This window comes from Haemaphysalis longicornis, unplaced genomic scaffold (genome assembly GCF_048455015.1).
Source record: "Haemaphysalis longicornis isolate Haplotype H1 unplaced genomic scaffold, Haemaphysalis longicornis Haplotype H1 scaffold_8, whole genome shotgun sequence".
NCBI classification, from domain to species: Eukaryota; Metazoa; Arthropoda; class Arachnida; order Ixodida; family Ixodidae; genus Haemaphysalis; species Haemaphysalis longicornis.
This window is the reverse complement of record NW_027526445.1, coordinates 49,397,953-49,418,733: the sequence shown is the minus strand read 5'-3', so window position 1 is coordinate 49,418,733 and position 20,781 is coordinate 49,397,953. Positions and strand designations below refer to the sequence as shown.

Below are 20,781 nucleotides of genomic sequence, written 5' to 3'. Positions count from 1 at the left end.
AACAGGTCCCATCCCAAAACAATGAAAACATTGAATTATATTGAAGTTCACGAGAAATTTCCACGCCAGCGATGCGCGGACCCGGTGCGAAGACAAAGGAACAAAGGACTGTCGACACGAGCTCTCTGCAAACAATGTGCAACACTGTCTCCGGCTTCAGCCGGAACCCGTGCATTGGAGAGAGAGCAGCGACGCGAGTCACGTGATCGGAATTATCGGTAGCCGATTGGCTGCCGCGACGACGCAGCCTCCAGTATCGTCCGCCCAAGGCGCATATATCTTCCGCCGCGACGTAGCAGACAACAACGAAGATTTGCGCGGAGCGTGGTCGGACCGTTCACTGATTCGACTCTGCGCGGGCTCGGGAACGAAAAGAAGGCGAGAACAAATTGGACAGCCCAGCTTTTGTGGTTTCCCTTCAACATGATGGACAACGTCTACCGAACGCGATCTCTGGGGATCGGCAGCGAGGGAATCCCCGACCAGTACGCAGACGGTAGAGCCGCCAAAGTATGGGAACTCTACATTGGAGAGCGCCATAAACGCACGGACCACTACAAGGAATTCTTGTCCACGAAGCTCCGAGACCTCGGGTGTCATCACATTCTGGACGTCGCTTGCGGCACAGGGTTGGTCTTTCTTTCTTTCTTTCTTTCTTTCTTTCTTTCTTTCTTTCTTTCTTTCTTTCTTTCTTTCTTTCTTTCTTTCTTTCTTTCTTTCTTTCTTTCTTTCACTGGGATGGGAGGCTAGAGAGTAATTGCATTTCGTACATTTTCGTAGTGATTAAAATATTCTTTTTATTATTTTATTATCGCTAAGATACGTAACGCCTCTCTCAGCTCCGCAGAATACAAGTTGTCCAAAGTTTCCCCATAATGAGAGTTAAGATCGCAACAGCTACTCCGGTTAGGCCCGGTTATTTATACAAGAAACCATTTGAAAAACAGCTGGCTATGCAGAGCTGGATGAAAGCGAGGTTCACACGCAATTCTGTGCCTTGCAATCTAACGATAGCAATTAAACCGTGTTCGCAAGTCTGAATTACGGCCTCCGACTGTATACATTAACCATCAAATCAAATTGGCACGATCGAATAATTACAATGTAAATAAAAGACGAGTGTTGCGATCGTAACGACGTTAAGCGTTAAGCACAGAAGAAAATGCGCCTAAAAGTTCATGTTACCACGGTTGATTAAATGCAAAGCAAATAAAAAAAATGTTGCCATTGCCATTATGATCGCGTAAGCAGACATTTTGCATGTACGTATACGTACATTCATGCACGCAAAGTTCGGCCGCGTTGTATTCTGACGAGGGAGAAGTGCAGGACTGTTTGCTGATACGCGTATTTCTGACGCCACACCTGAAATAAATACTGAAACTTAAAAAAAAATAAAAGTAATTAGTAACAGTTGATTCGATATTCGTTCCAAGCTGCGAGAAAGGACTTCGGTGTATCCAGTCTGCCATCAAACATTTTGAATTTTTTAACTTGTAATTATAACTTTATTTTGTTGGTGCCTCGTGCATCATAACGGCTGTCAAGCATGGACATCTTAAGCCAATGCATCTAAGCCATATAGTTGGGCTTAATGAGAGGTTTATTGCGGATGTCCCAATCACGCAACGCTGTATAGTGACGTATTAGGCGCGCTTGAAAAGCGATAAATTCAACCCAAGTTTTTAGATGCGACGCATCTCTTGCTTCGAGGCATGCCCCTCCTGCGTCGTCGTCGCGCCGTCCGTCGGCATCCCTCCTCCGTTCTTCTCTCCCAACAGCTGTGTGCAACACTCTCACTCCGGCTCATTAGCATACCACAGCTGGCGCGCTTGTTTGTGCGCGCTTCGCTGCGTAACGCTGCATTAACAACTGCTCCGGCGCGCGCAAGTGCGCGCATGCGCGACTCTCCTCCATTGTCTCCTCTCCTTCAAGCGCTGTGGATATAAAGCGGGTATCGCGCTGCGGCGATTCAGTCAAGCGCTCGCTCTCGCACTTGACATGACCTTGCTTGACTACTTCGTGCTTGACTTGATTCTTCCGATGAAGACGTGATGGAAGCGACGGTCCCTTCAGTGAGTGGTGTGACACAACAATTACGCCCATCGTCCCGCGTATAGGAACACCCGCATGTGATGGAAATGCATCATACGCGTTCACAACACGTTTCACGCGATTTAGAGAATCAACCCAACGGAAACACCAATTGAACACCCCGATGCGTCGCATCACACCAGGGTTCCCTCGCGGGAAGATGGGCGTAATTTTATAGCTATGGACCATGAGATTCGACGTAGCAAATGTTCTTAAAATTTCCAAATTTGTGGGATTTAACGCACCGAAGCTACACCTGGGCCATGAATCGAGGCGTTGTTGAGGGCTATCAGTTAATTTACACCACTTGTGGATCGACACACGGGCGTCTTCGTTTTCTCCCTCTGAAACACAGCACCTTCGCCGCTGATCCACCAAGGCGTTGGAAATGTAGAGAGGCCGGTATGCTCTTTTCGACTTCCTACAATTGTCTTTTTTCTATAATTTAGGGGCGAACTAAGCAATTTGCCCTTTACGCAACTAGTTCTGTATGAGTCAATATTGTGATTATTAAGTTTATCTTAACACACCTACAACTCATACACATGCATATAGGCACACATACATACACGCATACGTACATACATAGAGCATACATACATGCATACATGCATGCATGCACACAAACATGAGTACATACATGCATACACACATACAGACATACATACAGACATACATACGTGCATACATACATACATACATACATACATGCATGCATGCATGCATACATACATACGTACGTACGTACATACATGCATACATACATACAAACACGCATACACACATACGTACGTACGTACGTGTACATACATGACGAATGTACCTCAATGGCGAACGGCGTCCCTGTTTAGCATAGAGGAACGATACCGGCGCCTCCTCCAAGCCCTCCCCTGTAGCGCCAGACTACATGTGATTTATCCCCCTATATTTTCCTCTGTACAATGGCATTGGGTCCGGCAAAACAGTCTCTCGTATCACTTGGCATCATCATCATCATCATCACCAGCCTATCTACGCCCACTGCAGGGCAAAGGCCTCTCCCATTATTCTCCAATTGCCTCGGTCCTGTGCCAACTGTGACCAATTTATCCCCGCAAACTTCTTTATCTCATCTGCCCATCTAACTTTCTGCCGCCCCCTGCAACGCTTGCCTTCTCTAGGGATCCACTCTGTTACCCTTAATGACCAGCGGTTATCTTGCCTTCGCATTACATGCCCTGCCCACGTCCATTTCTTCTTCTTAATTTCTACTAATATGTCTTTAACACCAGTTTGCTCCCTGACCCACTCCGCTCTCTTCCTGTCCCTTAATGTTACGCCTATCATTTTCCGCTCCATTGCCCGCTGAGTCGTTCTCAATTTAAGTTGAACCCTCTTAGTGAGCCTCCAAGTTTCTGCCCCGTAGGTGAGTACCGGTAAGATGCAGCTGTCATACACTTTCTTCTTCAGCGACAATGGTAGGCTGCTATTCATTATCTGAGAATGTCTGCCATATGCACCCCACCCCATTCTGATCCTTCTAATTATCTCTGCCTCATGGTTGGGATCTGGGGTCACAACTTGGCCTAAGTATTCGCTTACCACTTCCACTGCCTCGCCACCTATGTCAAACCGCTGTGCGGTCCCGAGGTTATTGATCATTACTTTAGTTTTCTGCATGTTAATTTTCAGTCCTACGGTTCTACTCTGTTCGCCCAGTGCGGAAAGCATGCTTTGCAATTCGTCCCCCGAGTTACTTAGCAAGGCAACGTCATCACTTGGCAATGCCCCCACAACTCATTCCCTCTCACCTCTTGTGCGGAGCACTGTGAGGTGGCGTTAAAGTGCGATGTTATAGCCGGCTATAGCTGGCAAACCATAATGCTCACAGGAGGAGGAGGAATAAACTTTTATTGAATCCGAATCCGACTCCGAGTGTGGGGGCAAACCAGTGGAGGGACTCCTTAGTCCAGGAGTGCCTGGCTCTGGCTGGCCATCCGTACCTGTCTCACCAGGTAAAGCCGGGAGCCGGGCTCAGAGCTGGACAGCTGCGCCGCCCGCTGTGAAGGGGAAGGGTGGGGATTGCGAGGGAGGTCAGGTGTGTGGGAGCATTCCCATACGATGTGCTTTTGGGGCAAAACTTGCACAGTGGTGAGTGAGAGGTGGGGAAGATCGAATGCAATAGTGTATTGTGAGGGAAGGTCTGTGTTTGACGTTGGCGGAGAGTGATTTCGTCAGCCTTTGTTCGGGAGGGGTGAGGTTGCGGGAAGGTGCGTCGAGACAGCTTATAACGTGTGAGAATGTCGTTGTAGGTGAGTATGGGGTGGACATCCAGGGTGGGAGGAGGGGGGTCGCGCAAAAAAAAAGACAATGATCAGAGCAAAACGCCACAAGCAATGGTTCGTTGTTCGTTTGCGCTGTGAGCGTTACGGATTCTCAAGTTCAGCTAAGACTTGCTGAACGAGCAGTTGAGGTCATCGGCATCCTCCAAGTGCTGTTAGCATGATCACCACTTGTCTTTAACCCAACTCATGCTCCAATAAAGTCTATTCTCCCTTGCTCACGGTCACCGCTCCTTGGCATTTTTCCAGCATCGACTCGGTGCTGCTGCTGGAAGAGGGCTTCAAGGTGACCAGCGTGGACGCCAGCGACCGGATGCTCAAGTACGCGCTCAAGATCCGCTGGAACCGTCGACACGAGAAGGCGTTCAACGACTGGGGTATGATGTGTCCACACTTACACCAGTGCTTCTAGGTCTTGCTTCCCCCGTTCTCCGCTTACGCGAGCGAATATGTTCGTCGCAGTGATCGAGGAGGCCAACTGGCTCACCTTGCCCGACGACCTGGTGAAGCCCGCAGAGAAGGGCGGCTTCGACGCGGTCATCTGCCTCGGCAACTCGTTCAGCCACCTTCCGGACTCGAGGGACGCCCCCGGAAGCACCCACCGCCGGGCCATCGCCAACTTTCGCGAGATGCTCAAGCCGGGAGGATTCCTGGTCATCGACCACCGGAACTACGACCACATCCTTGACCACGGCACCACGCCCACGCACAGCATCTACTACAACGTGAGCGACTTGACCAATCGACCTTAGAGCTAAGCTTGGCGACGTTGTGGGTGATGCAAAGCCGAGAAATTCAGATCTCTGTCGACGATAGTACAGGAACAGCCTCGAAAACTTTTATTTAAGGTCCGAGGGGTCAACCGCACATAAAATACATTTGAGCAGAATTTAACTTTTTTTTTCATCATATGCTTCGTTGAAGACACCGTTACTAGATACACCATGTTCAAGGAGTCAAAAGGGCCCATAGCATATATATAAATATATATATAAACTGCGCCGCCTGTAAAGGGTGCACTACTGCAGGAAGGGTATTATAACAGTGAAGCCCGCTTTGTGAGCACAAGGGGCATATGCGCATGCGCACCCCTTACTAGACCATTTTAAAGGTTATAGACTTTCTTGGGCTATTAAAATGCAAAAAAAGCGCAGCTTCCACTAGTGATGCAAGGCTGGGGAAACAGTGGATGTGGGGGTCAACCTAGCAGATCCCAACCTGGGATCTGCTGTCAGTGTAGGGGACCGACCTTAAACGGCCTCGTAAAATCTGGCTAAACTTGGCCTCACACCTCAGAACTTAGCCTATAGCCTAACAAGAACATCGCAAAAGCTAACAGAGCCTAGAAAAACTTAGCAAAGCCTAGCAAAAACGGAAGAAGCTAAGTCACCCCCAACACCGGTGTTTCTCCAGCCTTGCAAGCAAGCTGCGCCATTTTTTTTTCTACGTGGCTAAAGGTCAGGACGCCGCGCCTGGCATGAGTGGTTACACACAAGAGCGTGCACAAGAGGACGCCGGGGCTTTCAGAGTGAACTAGAATATGGACTATGCGACGGAGGCGTGCAGCCGAACCGGATGACTGATCCCTTCGGCGATGAACTTGCGCAATATGCGTACGAAACCTACGTCTGATCATTCCATGAGAAACGAGAACGCGCGAAAGGTAGAAAACCGATCAAGACCAGTGCATTACTGTCACGTGAATCCCATTAATAGCCCATTCAAGTTTTCTTGATCACCGGTTTTCGATTGGCATTTAAACTCGGGTAAACGATACAATTAAATGAGTGAATAGAGCGAACAAAAGCAGAAACGAGCCATTTTGCTGGTAGAATATACAGGTACACGTTACAGATGCACATTAACCGCAAGAGCGAGTTAAACAAATGACGTATAGCCCCAGCTGCTTGAACACCGAGTTTTGCTATCCCCCCCCCCCCCTTCCCCCTTCTCCTTTGTGCTCTTTCATGCATGTGTTTACGGGTGTGCTGGAGTCTTGAAAAGTGCAGAACTAAAGACGGGCTAAAGAATTCCGCTTTGGAGACGCTTGGGTACACCTAGGCAGAGTTTTATTTGATTGAAGCTTTGATTGAAGCATTAAGCTGGAATAACACTCAAACGTGGCAATGGCGTATCAGCTTCTACAAAGTCCAACATTGCATTCACTTTAAGGTTAATAATCGGCATGCAGGTTAAATATACTCGGGCAAACTTTGCGGTCTAATTAAAAACGGGCGAGAATGCTGTCTAGAAATTTATTCCGAGAGCTCCGCAGTTATTTTTTGCAGATCTGGGGATGGAAATTCGGATGATGGTGCTTGGAGAAACGAACGGGTTTTTCCTGGGATGTTGACGGGAGGGTTTGGTACGGGGATTAGAATAAGTCGTTGCTACACTGTAAAACGATTTACACCCTCTGTAACTATACACCTTTGCATAAAAAGCAAAATAAAACACCCTTTAGGGCGTTTTGTCGTTTATAGCACCTTTACGCCCGAGCAGAAACACAAGAATACACCATTTCAAAGGTGTAATATTGTTAATTACACCCTTTCAAAGGGCGTTTTTCTTCGTTTTTGATAGGGTGCACGAGAGTTAGTTACAGACAAGAACGGAGTGAATTATTTTACATCGTACATGCACAGCTAACGGTCGTGTGAAGAGCCATGTTGCTGCTCGCTATGCCATTATTATTTTGGACATCAAAGCAAGAGCCCCGTCGTTTACAGAGTGACCACATCAAGGATATCCAGACGTCCGTGCTGTACGTGGACAGAAAACCGTCCATGGTGCTTCTCGATTACGTCATGGACGTGTCATCGCTGGAAAGCAAGTTCGATTGTACGGACTCGGAATACAGCAAGAAAGGCAGGCTGTCTGGAGAGCCAATCAAGTGAGTAAACACACGTCTGACAACTTATCTGCGTGGTGGAGACCTGCGGGGCGATAAGAGCACTCCGCCGGTAAACAATACGCGTCGTCTGCGATGTCGACCGACGGGCTTCTCAAGGGCGACGTGCGTATTTAAACCAGCATTGACTTTTTTTTTAATACTGCATGCTTATAAGAGAGAAAACGCAATATGAGCTGAGCTTCTTGCTAAACTGTTTTTTTTTTCAACAACAAACAAAGGCTGCGTATACACCTGGGAGTGTGCCTGCTGGTCATGACAAAGGAGTACCAGCGTTTATCTTTACCGTAACCAAAATACTAAATATTACAATGTTTCTTTATGTTGTTAAATTAATTAACCTGAAAGAAGCTAGAAGAATAAGTGCAATAAGGAGTCTGAAAATGGCCGCACCTTGTCGTAGTTCCCCGTGCCTCGTAGTACAACCCACCCTGCACAAAAGCAGACACGATCGAGAAAGGCTGCCGACGCTGCACTGAAATTGGATCACAGAGGCGCCATTGAGTAAGAATTTACATAACTTCACGAATTCTGCTTCGAAATTTCTAGCGACGTGAACTAACGGTAAGCACACTTTCGAGAAGACAAGATGCGCCGGTTATAATTATCACTGATCAGAGGTAATTGACTAGTGCATGCCAATTGCTTTCATTATTTATTCGCCCACCGGACTGTTGAGCGTTCAGAGGTAATTGACTAGTGCATGCCAATTGCTTTCATTATTTATTCGCCCACCGGACTGTTGAGCGTTCAACCACGCGGCGCCAGTACCACTGACGATCGTTTTTGGCGATTCCGGGAGAGGTTCCATCTGCGGGGTGAAACAGTGCGTAGCCGCCATTTTATCATCACGTTCGCCTGGGGCGTAGTCATCGAAAGCTTCACAAGTCGTAGGATGCGGTGGCGGGTTTTGCTTCATTTTACAATAAACACCTGTTGATTGTCCATATGGCAACGGGGCCACAAAAGCCTGTCAGTGCACAGCAGCGCGCACGTTTCATGCTTTCTGTGGCACGCACGGCGCATGCGCACCACGCGGCTGGCGAGGCCGAACAGCTAAGCGGTGCGGCCTCAGCGCCACCGACGCCTGTCGTGTTTCGGTAGAGGAGGTAACCGGCCACTTTACCAGCAGGGTCGGCGCACGCGTGTGGTCATTCGGTTTGGTGAGCAGTACGTTGGAACGGAAGATGACAGGTGTAACATTAAGGGACAAGAAGAGAGCGGAGTGGGTCGGGGAACAAACGCGGGTTAAGGATATGTTAGTAGAAATTAAGAAGAAATGGACGTGGGCAGAGCATGTGAGGCGAAGGCAAGATAACCGTTGTGGATCCAAGGCAAGCGTGGCAGGGGCGGAAGAAAGTTAGATGGGCAGATGAGAACAAGATGTTTGCGGGGATAAATTGGTCACAGTTAGCACAGGACCGGGATAATTGGAGATTAATGGGAGATGCCTTTGCCCTGCAGCGGTCGTAGATAGGCTGGTGATGATGATGATGATGATGTGCGTTCATCAATGACACACTTGTCGGCAGAAGTGGCGGGAAAGAACTCCAGCACATTTTTGTGTTCTCGTCGGGCGTAGACTGGTGTGGACTCGTGGTGTTTTAAGTGTTGTGTAAGGGGATACACATTCAAAATCGTGGGGGCGAAACGGGTCGTGTTAGTGTAAACAGCTGCTGTTGCTGCGCTTTAATTAGTGAAAAGTACTGCATTAACTACGTTTACTTTTCTTATTCACTGCTGCACCCCCTGCAATGACTCTGCCCTCGGCTAGGATATTCTTTTTGACACGAGTGCATTGATAGGACCGGTGCCTCTAATTTTTGTCTAGTTTATCAAACCTGACACGATAATGGGCAATACTATAGATGTACAACTCTACAAAAGAAAAAGCTAACAAAACTTTCCTCCGAATTTTCCTCCATAGGAAACACAGAAATATCATTAATAACGAGTACTGAGTAAAAGCATCGCCTGCAACGTCAGGTGCGTACATGCTAGTACCAGGGGCGTAGCCAGGGGGGGCACACCGGGCCTGTGCCCCCCCGAAATGTTTCGTGCCAGGCTGAGGCGCGGTTTAAGTAGCCTGAAGAACCACCTGAAGTCGTCTGCAGGCGCGGAACCTGCAGTTTTAAGAACATTCTTGCTCATATAAAGCTGAAAACAACGGCTACGTAAACGCCTGATCCCTGTGACTGCTCCAGATGCTGTACATGTCAACGTATATAGCCCGGCTGCATTTCGCGCCAGATACACCGAGCAGCACAGGGAACCTGCCGCGAGCCGATCGAGGCAGTACAGCACGGCCGGGAAATGAAGGAACAGCAGGAAAAGCCTCAAATAGGCATACATGTGTCATTCCTTGCCTTTACACTGGTACAAAGTATAATCACATGACAGAGCATGTCACTGTATGTTGTTCAGTCAACTATCAATCCTTGCGTTTCATTGACTATTGCAGCTCCATAATTTCTGCTGTTTGAAAAGCATTGCTCTGCCCATCTTGTAGTTCCAACACATCAACAAAACCGTACAATTCTCTTTATTGAGGAGCTTTGTCTTTTTGGCACTATTCCAGTGTTTCCTTGACCTCCCTGTTGGTTAGAATCAGCATTCTGTATTTGCTTAACCGGAATTTACTGAAGCCGTGTCTGTTTGTTTTAACGGATAGAAATAGAATGAAATTTAAGAAACGTGCAACAAGCTCAACATTCAACAGCAGTGCAATAAGGTGTTCCGCTAAGCGAAAGTTTATACTATTCACGTTACTAGCACAAAAAATAAGAAAAAGACGATTACTTGAGGACGAAGACGCACGTTTGCTAGCTTCACCGCCATAATATACGAATATGCCGGTGCGATTCGAAGGTTATCGTGGGAAAGCTACTCTTTCAAATGAAGCAGACGTAAGACCAGCTTCAGCACATCATCTATGCCAGTTTCGTTATCATCGGTGTAAATAAAACGCAGACAAGTCTCTCCTTGATGACAACGAATGCAAAGCTTGAAACCCAAAGGGTGGCAATTCAGTCGTGCGGATCATTGTTGTAGCATGGAACAGCCAGCAAGCGAGAGAAGAGTGCGAAATCTTGATTTTCATGGTTCCGGAACCAAACCGTAGGACGGTGGCACACGTGGCCGCTCGATGCTGGCGCGATAACCTTCAAATCGTGCTCGACTGTACTTCATAGCTGATAAGAAAACTCATTAGTCCCTTTCCCAAAGGAAAATCTAAAACACGCAAATCTTGATAGTAGACACCCAGTGTTGGCCTCCACTTCCGCCTGACGAACTTCGGGGACCGCGCGCCACTCACGAGCACACTCATGATCACGCTCACGAGCGCCTGCCCGCATAACAACTTGCTCTACGGACGAACGAATCACCCGTGGCCTACCCATAGACCGGCGAACGGGAATTCAGGTCATAATCATTATCATCATCATCTAAGCTCCTTAAGGTGGGCTTTACTGCAAGCGTTCACCATACACAAATCAAATGTTAAAGCCAGTTATTTCAAACCTCGTTTGAAAAACAACGCGCAAGAAGCCTTGCCTACATATTTCCCGTCCCATCTTTTTTGGACGACCGCCCCCCCCCCCCCCCCCCCCCCCCCCCCCCGAAAAAAATTCCTGACTACGCGTCTGGCTAGTACTACATGCTAGTCTCAGTACTACATGCTATAGTTTTAGCCTGCCTCACCGACTACTTCTGCCTTTATTAGCTGAGCATCAGAAGCTTTAGTAACCTGCACACAAACGTGTAAGAGACAGCGTTCACTCCATTTGCAGCATTTTTTGGTGTCTCTAAAACATGACGTTTCCTTTCCAGCGACTTCCGGCTTTCGTACTTCCCACACAGACTGGCCGACTTCACGAATCTCATCGAAGAAGTCTTCGGCAAAGAGGCTCACCACGAGATCTACGGAGACTTCAAGCCACTCAGCAAAGACTACGTGCCTGCCTTCTACATACACATAGTGCAGAAGGCCTAAAGGCGCTGTCTCAGATGAGCCGATAAAGGCTCTAGGAATTACTATTGCTATTATATAGCAGCCTTTGCAATACGATACTCTTGTGAAAGAGAAAATAAAATCAATTTTTATTTCTAAGTAGAAGATCTCAGCCGGTATCTTTCAATCACCAAACCCACCCATTGGATCACATACGTCCATCAAACATCCGTCGGACATCTGGTGCCGGACATTTGGACGTCAGTCAGACATCCGCAGAAAGCCGGCGGACGTATTACGAACGTCCGTGGGATGGTCCGATGCAAAGGAATTGCTCATCCTACGAACGTCCGACAGACGTCCCAGCCGGATTTCCCGACATCCGTCGGATGTCCAAAATCGGACATTTCCGGACCGAAATGTACAGGGGACATCCCATGTTACGCCGATGCATCGGTGCAGTTAAGTACAGCTGTTCCTGCAGGAACAGCTGTACCAAAGCGCACCGATGCAGTGTGAACAATGGGGGCGGGGGAGTGCGCGGCGATAACTCAGGGCCACATCCTGTGAGCCAAGGCTTGCTCTAAGGGCTGCAGACTGTACCCCACGTTGAGCGCGCATAGCAGCTTTTGAAGAGGGCACTTTATCTACCACTGGGCCTTGCAAAACCGCTTTGCCCTGCATTGTTTGGGCAGGCAAACACTTCAGCGCGTCCTTAGTTCCGCCTTCGTGCATGAGAGCTGTGCTGTTCGTTTTATTTTCCAGCAATGCTAGCGTGAAGGCCAGGGTGGAGTTTGTTAATTGAGATAGAGGTTCCGCGAATAGATTAGATTGTGAAACGGAATATGCACGATTCCACCCCTTTGAATTATTCCGTGAAGAGCCAATTTTCAAGACTTATCAGGGGGCAATATTGATTAACAACTTTGTAATCTTTCTGTTGAGGTCAGTCCACGACAAAGTTATAGAGGTTTGAAAAAAAAAAAAAAGGGGGGGGGGGCATTATTCTAAAATTATGCCGAAAATTGAGTGAGCTCATTGTGGTAAAAACGCAGGCAGGCTGGGTTCAGACAAAAAAGAAAAAGCAGCTGACGATTACTATCCTCCCCAATGCGAAATTTGCGCAAATTGCAGTCTTCTAGCGCTGCTCTGCCATCATCTCGCTGCGCGGCGTCGCTGTCGGGCATGCAACCATTTGAAGCGTTTCCAACTGATCAAAAGATTTCACCGGGCTGCCAGTTATGTCCCTGTTGGCGTGGTGGTACGTACTGTAAATTCGAAATAAATTTGGCCGGGGTGAAATTTGACTGCAGTTGGCCTTTAACAACGTGCCCAGAAACTTCGAACTCATTGCACCCCAAGCTGCAGGTGCTGATTGACAACGTACAACTTCAAAACTACACATCAGGCCTAATGTCCAGTGCATATGCAACAGCTGTAGCTGCTGCTTGTCGTCATGTCCGCATTAGTGTGATGCTGTCAATTTTGGGAATGGCTAGTGAACACGGTAAAACCACGGAATGCTAAAACATTAACGCTTTCACGGTAAAAAGCAGTGTCCAACACACAGATATATATTGATAGAGAGAGAGAGAGAGAGAGAAAACGTGTTGCAGGGAGCCTTTTTTCACGTGACAGCTTGTGGGCCCCTGTCCAAGGGTCTCTGCCCCTCACGACAATTTTGGAGTCAAGCAACGATGAACAATACAGTAGAGTGGGGACTGAATTGGTTCTTGGGCCAAACTGAATACGCAGTTTTAGTCGGGAAGCACTAGTAGTCTACAAAACTGGAATCCACCTATATTTGTCTGTCTGGAGCTTCTTCTGGGCTAGGAAAATGAAAAAAAAAAAACTCACACGGGCTGTTTTCTACAGGCAGAGTGCTGCTTATGATGCCTCCTCAGTGTGTATTGCTACGGACACTGCTGCCTGTATGTCTGCAAGCGCACGGTAAGTGAATAAGGATCATCGTCAGAAACGCCTAGAGATTTGCAACCCCCAGTGCTGCGCCGCGGAAGAGTCCGCCAACAGATGCAAATCTTGCAGCATCTTATAAAACGGCTGACCAACTCAAATCTTTCAGTCAGTCAAGAATTTCAATCAATGAGTCAATTGCTTAGAGCACAAGCACAACGATGTTCGACCATAAGAAATCTGTGCATGTACTCTGAAGCCTATTATGTACACACAGAGCAGCACATGCGCACAGTGGCGTATTGGACGACACCTGATAACCAGGAGCGATAGGCCGTTCCAAAGATGGGTACAAGTCTGGCATAGATCTGGTGTGATGAAGAACGTTAATTACAGTAAAACCCGCTTATATCAAACACGGATACATCATATCTTATATCAAACACGGATAATTCTGGTAAAATTTACATGCATTTAAAACTTTTTATATCGAACGCGATTTTGCCCACAATGGAAAATCAAACTCTCCCGCGCGGGATTTTTTGCTCTGATGATGATGATGATGATGATGATTCCTATTGGTTTTCCCTTTGAAGCGGGGTGATGACATGTCATCTTACCAAAAAGGACTAATATAACGATGTTTTACACTCTTGGTTTATTACTAGCGCTGCTTAGGGCAGGCACTAAAGCTTATTAGGCCCGAAATACTTTCTTTTCCCTGTTACAGGTGGTAACTGTCCTAGGCAATATTCCCCTCTCTGCTTTTCGTCCACCAGCATTCTAATCTTCTTTCGTCCCCTCGACAGCCTTGAAGTTAACTTCCTCTCTGATACCCTTAAATCCTAGGGCTTCTGAAAGCCCAATATTCCCTTCATGTAGATTTGGATGGATACCCTCACATTCTAACACTATGTGCCACATAGTTTCTGTTTCTTTTCCGCAGACCACACATACCCCATCATTTTGTAAATACTTCCCCACAAAACTCTTAGTTCGCAGGCAACCTGCTCTAGCCTCAAAAAGCAAAGCACTGCCCTGGGAATTATCGTAGAAATTTTCCTTTCTGATGTTCATCTTCTCAGCCCTGTACATCTCTAACGACGTTTTAGCTTCCATTTTTTCCCTCCATTTATTCGTTTCAATCTGCCTTGCCTCTTTTTTGATTACCTTGGCTGTTTTGGATTCCCCACTGTTCTTTCCGTATTTCATCGTTAGCCTTCTAGTCTTTCTTAACCACTGCGTGTCCACGCTTTTCAAGTATAGGTACCTAAAAACCTTAGCTGCCCACCTTCGTTGATCCATTGCCCTCAACCTCATCTCAAAGCATATTTTACTCTGAGCTTCTCTAACTTCAAACGACGCCCAGCCCATATCTCCTTGAACTGCTTCGTTAGTTGTTTTTCCATGCGCGCCTAAGGCCAAACGTCCTACCGTTCTCTGGTTTACTTCAAGGCCTGATAGAACGTCTTATTTTAAGCAGAGTACAGCATTCGCAAACGTGAGACCCGGAACCATTACTCCTTTCCACATTCCTCTTACTACTTCATATTTGTTATACCCCCACAGAGCTCTATGCTTCATTATAGCTGCGTTTCGCTTTCCCTTAACCTTAAGTTGCTCCTCGTGAGTACTTAGGTAGTTATCCCCTTCGTTTATCCACACTCCCAAATGTTTATATTCCGTCACTCTAGGTAATTCGCCTTGCTGGATAGACACTACGTCGGTGGTAGCGTCATTGAAAACCATTATTCCTGATTTTTCTGCACTGAAATTTACCACGAGGTCAGTGGCTTCCTGGCCGCAAATATTTATTAGCCGCTGCATATCGGTTTGGTTATCAGCTAAAAGAACAATGTCGTCTGCGTATAACATTCCCGGAATATGCTGTTGTACCACTTCGCCTTGCCGCATATGGGTTAGGCTAACCCTACTTGACTTTCTTCCAGTTTCTTTTCTAACCCTGCCATGTAAAGCATGAACAGTATTGGGCTCAAAGGGCATCCCTGTTTCAGTCCCCGATGGATGTTGACCTGGTGGGCGCATTTCTGTCCTTCCCAAGTAAGGTGCACTCTATTGTCTTTATAGATTGCTATAAGGAACTGTACTAACTCGACATCTAATCCCTGGAGTTTCAGCATTCTCCACAGCCGTTCTCTGTTTACGTTGTCATATGCCCCTTTAATATGCCTCTCCTTAGGCATGCGGCAGGCTTTCCCGCAATACATCGGTGCGACGCGGTGGCGCACTTGCGACTCCCGCGCGAGCTCGGGCGCGTCCAAACCAACGTTTTTAGATTTTTGGTCCAAACCGGCCGTTGCTGAGTGGACCAGCTCCACACATGCATGCCGTTGGAGCCGAAACCACCCCACTTGGCGCTCGCGGGCTGCGGTGTCACCGAACTTCAAGTACGCGCCACTCGCTGCGCGCACTTGCTTGGTTCACTGGGTTCGCCGTAATTCGCTTGTATCCATGCTTGTCTCTGCTCTGTCGAAGACGCCGAAGACTCGGTACCGCTTCCGAGCCCGAGCGAAGATGTCGCTGCCGTGGCCCTGCTGCGGCAATACTGCAGTGCCATTGAGGGCAGCGGTTTTGTGCTTGTCGACTGTTTAGATACCGTGGAGCAAGCCAACGCGTTGCGCTCCAAGAAGCAGGCTACACTCACGCAGTTCTTCCGCCCAATAAATTATTGTTTTTCTTTCCGAGAAAGCGTTGTATCAATAGTGAACTGCAGGGTGGTAAGAGCTCAGCGTTAGCTCGCGACTCCATCGGCAAGATTGCTCTCATAAAGTTCTTTTTGCTTCACTTTCTATATCGAATTTTTGCTATATCGAACTATTTTACAATCCTCGCGCTGTTCAATATAAGCGGGATTTACTGTAAACTTGATAAGCTGTGCCCCCGCCCCCCTAAACCAACCTCAAAGATGCCAAAACACTTTTACTTACAAAAAGAATGTGCAGACCATTTTACAGGGAAAAGAATCAGGAGTCTTGAAGAAAGAAAAGTGTGTTTTGCTGGGCTTGAGACCAGCCCATGTATTCCAAAACCCACAATTCTACCCCTAGGCTGCAAGGGCTGAACAGAGTTCTTTTAACAGTTGCTCAAAAGAGCAGAATGCTTGTTCTCGGCGAACCAAGAAGTGCTGGACCTGTACCTCATGTGCTGCTTTTACACATTAAATGGTTGGCACAGCCAAACCTTCTGCTATTTTTTTAAATCCCCCCCCCCTCCCCCTTTGCTGCAAGGATTAGCTTTAAACGACAACCTGGACGAAATTGATAATCGCCAAAATGATAATCCAAAGCAATATCATGACTCCTCAGCTCTACAATATGAAAGGTGCAAAGGTGCACTCTCCTGATCAGAAGTTTCTTTCGAAACTGTGCTCAAGTTTTTATGCAAGGCCAGCTTAAAGGGTTGCCAAGGGCAACAAATAATTCGATCTCTCCAACGATACAGTTGGGCCCTCCGACAACAAAGTATTTTCATGTCCCTGGTTAACATTTATACAGTTCAATGCAGTTATCTCCCTCAACAAAACACCCTCAAAATTATCACCTAATTTGTATGACATCACCATCAACAAGCTACTCCCATTAACCTCCAGCCACTCCTGTCCTGTGCTGTTCCAGCCCACTCTTTGCCTCCGAATTTCCTCATTTCGTCTCATCCTCCTCATTCTAGACCTGTTTCTCAGTATCCACTCTGTTAACCTGGTGGCCGACCAGTTGTCAAGACAGAGGCAATATATTGTACTTGCATGATGTCATTGCTTGGAGGGAGAGCTGTTTTTCATAGACTTTAATAAAACAGTTGCAGGCTTAGCACTGTCCCGTCATCACCTTCTTCTTGTCCTTGTTTAGCAGATAATTTTTCTTGCAAGGTGCACCAACTGGCCCAAATTGCGACTCTTCAAGACTGACAAGTCGCCATAACATCCAAGCTATCTTCATTTTGTTTTTAATGCAAGTTATGGTATTTCTGCGTGCGGTACCATCTTCATTGTTGGCCATGGTTCTGGGAGCTTTTCCGCTACAATCACGCCAGATGCATCGAATGATTTTCAGTGGGTGTATGTCGAGTTAATCATGCGTGAAGACGATGCCATTATTGGTAAAGCAGGCGAAAAGACGGCGACACTGACAACAGTGGTAGTAATCAGTCGGAGATACTAAAACGCAAAAAAAAAATCTCGGTGCCTTTGAAGCCATGCAAGAAAAGTAATCATGTAAAGCTTGCTTATTTGAGAATGAGTTAAAGGTGCTGCGAAACAAAATGAGCCAAATGATAATGACTAACTTTCACTAGAACGGAAAAGCTGAACTATGTGAATCACGACTCACCGACTTTTTTTAGAGCGGAAAGCATTTGTGCTGTCTGCTTCTTGTGTTATGTCTTTTTGCGCTTTAATATGAATCCACTCCAATATACTTTCACGTTAAATACTAGTCACTGCACAAATTTCTAATAAGTGTACTGGCTCATTTTGAAGTTTATAAATTTTGTCTTTAACAGGACCTGCCTAGTTTGCAAACAGACGATACTGTGATGACAACAACCCTTTGCTAAGCTGCTGCAGAGTGATAAGCTCACAGGAAGGAAATGCGTCTCTCAGTGTTGGATCAATTCAGCCATATATTTAATAGCTAGACCACAAAGGCGTTGAAAGAAACAGCGTCACCATAGTTCATTGGCTGCTTTAAATCACGTTATGTAAAATTTTGAAGGCGAATTCACGGAGCTTGTCAAAGCCCTTTGGAAAAAATGTATACATATAGAGTAATCCCTCGTTAACTCGAACTCTGGTATCTCAAAATATCATTCATGTCGAAACTCTGTTCACCGTGCATTTACCTGTCATAGGCGCTTGCCCCCCTCTATCTTGAAACGTTTTTTTCGGGGGTCCTCAGATAGCTCGAAATTTTTTTAGAGAGGCCACAAGGCCAAATGCGCTACAGGCAGCTGATAAGGTTTCTGTTCTAACGATTAGCGCCCACTACACGTCGAACGCGGTCGTGAACGGCTAATTTACGCTGTGCAAGGCCGATGTTGCAGTTACCGGAATGCTGTCCGCCGCCTACATCGTTGAGACAGCTGCAGACGATGCAGCTGATCATGAGGACGAGGAGGAGTCTCGACAAGTGCCTAGAATGACAGGAACTACAAAGATGCTGCACCCAAACTCTATGGCTGCACCTGCTTCGCAACAAGGTAGAATGTGGCGGTGGCGACGAACAATTGATGCAATGCATTGAGCAGCTCAAGAACACTTTTTTTGGGCCCCGACGCAATCGCGAAACATGCAAACATCCGACATTCTTTCTTCCGCAATAATAAAAATTTCTATTTCCTGCGAACTACTTTGCCGTTATTACGAAATCTCCCTTGTGCAGGGAAGCTTTTGTCACCAGCATTCGCTTTCATTTCAGTGACCTGGCCACCAATTTTTGGCATTTCATTAAACTCGGAACTCCGCATATCTCGAAGTTTTCAGCGGATTTTACGAATGAGGGAGGGATTACTGCATATATAATCGCGCATGAAACATACCACAATGCGGCTGGTACCTTTCGGTTGGTAGATTTCACATTTGTAGCTTAGTCAGCCGCGCTGACCAGCCAGAGTGACGATTTACGACTTAGTAGGAAATGCGTGGATATGGAGAGAGAGAGAGAAAATTTAGGGCATTGTTGTTTTTTAACCCTTCCCGCTTGACTCATGCGCCTACAGCTTGTCAAGAGCAGTCGACTGACGGTAGACCCTTTCAATGGGTCATAAATAGACCATTTCATTGGCTCATTTTTAAGCAAAGCATTCATTTTCGTACCGTACAACAAGGGAGTCATGTGCCAGCTATCGATACGGTTACAAAGGTTTCCTGCAAGGACGAACATGACAAAAATAAGGGGCAGTGGAGGCACTTGACTGAAAATGAATTACCCGCGAGGCACTAAAACGCTTCGTCTTCAAGCCACTCATAATGGTATCACTAGTGGGTGATGGACAGCAGGGGACCCAAGATCACACCGGGAATCCACATGCACATCGTTCGGCGCCCTTACTTCACAGATTGCACACGTGTGACGTATTACAGCTTGTTCTTGCGAACACCATCGTGCGTCCTTTTGCGGCCACTTCCGCCGTTGGTGGCGCTTTCCTGTGGCGCACTTTCTGTGGAAGAAGAGTTCGCGGCATCACATCCGAGCTGCTTGGCATCGCGCGATTTGCTCGCGGCCCGCTCTGCATTAGCGGAGCGCTTCGGCTCGGCTTCGGCAGCACGCCCAGGCGCCTTTGCAGCCGAGCCGCTCTCCCTAGCGTCCCTGCGTCGGTCAGCTAGCGTGCTGAGCAGCGTGTTCCTGAGGAAGTTCTTGTTGGTGGGCCGAATGCGGGCCTTCTGCCAGCCGTAGGCGCCGTGCTCCTTCGCCCTCTCGGCGCATAGCTTGGTCTCCCGCAGTATCTCCTGCCTGGCCAATCGCTCCAGCTCCTCGTCGGTCAGCGGCATGGAGGCCGTCAAGCACCGAACTTTCTCATCTGTTTGGGCAGGCTGCTAACGAAGGCGGTGATGCAGCCATGCAGCGATACCGCACACCATGGATGCGCACACGGCGTGAACGTCCACGGGCCTCCATGTCCACGGGGCCACAGAACAGGGAGGATTTTAGAGAAGCAAAGGTCTAGCTTTGCCTGTAGTGCCAGAAAAAGCGTAGTGGCGGCGTCGTGAACTACCCAGTACGCCCGCTTGATGGCGCTGTAAACACGGCTTTGTAAACATGGCGGATGCTTTTTGCACAGGCCGCTTGAGCTCCTTAATAACATGGCTGCCCTCGCACGGCGGCCGCCGGCTCGCTGCTCCACGGCCGGACTCGACTCTCCTCCTCCCGCGCGCGAAAGGGGCGTCGAGTCCGGCCGTGGCTGCTCCTGCTGGCTCCTGGCTGGCACGCTGGTCGCGTGTTTACTTGCGCCGCGCTAGTGAAGTGATGTTACGCCAGGTGACCAGATGGCCTCGACTGGCACAGACCACAGTGAGCAGCAAGTGAGAACAAATCGTTTATTGACATCCGCAAGTTTACAGAGGCCAGGACATCATTTCATTTCGATCGCTGCAATTGTACGTCGCTTTCGTGACAACATTTTTTTTTTTGCCATAACAACTCGTTCACTTGCGCTAAGATTTCGAACGAAGGGCACAAATGAAGTATTGACGGCGACAACGGTTTCCTTTGCACCGTCTTTCTAGCGGAGTGCATAACACTCACCTTCTGTTGGAAGAATCGAATATTCTGGCCTCGACAGCTGCCTTCCGATGCGGAATTTCCCACATTTGTCATTCCACAAGCACTCAATTCCCGTGTTTTGCCAGTCCTCTCAACAACTGATGGACGCAAAAGCACATAACAGCAATAACAGTCACGAAACCGGTGCTCCGCGCACATTGAAACGGTCGGCCGTTGCAGCGGTTTCAATTTGAATTGGCGGCTTTGTGGTTGCGAATTCAGAAACGAGGTGGTGCACCAGTCGGCTGTTCGTAAAAAGTTGCGTACATTTTTGCTCAACGGATGTTTGATGCGGAACTTGTTAATAGTATT

At 47.6% G+C, this 20,781-nt stretch overlaps 1 protein-coding gene across 1 annotated transcript; it reads left to right on the top strand.

Annotated features, from left to right (window-relative positions):
• The first annotated feature begins 280 nt into the window (after positions 1 to 280).
• On the top strand, positions 281 to 11,437 carry Gnmt (Glycine N-methyltransferase). Its single transcript, XM_077681426.1, has 5 exons — positions 281 to 629; positions 4,665 to 4,792; positions 4,878 to 5,140; positions 7,145 to 7,308; positions 11,158 to 11,437. The coding sequence occupies exons 1-5, from the start codon at positions 424 to 426 to the stop codon at positions 11,318 to 11,320; spliced, it is 924 nt and encodes a 307-aa protein (XP_077537552.1). The 5' UTR covers positions 281 to 423; the 3' UTR covers positions 11,321 to 11,437.
• The last annotated feature ends 9,344 nt before the right edge of the window (positions 11,438 to 20,781 follow it).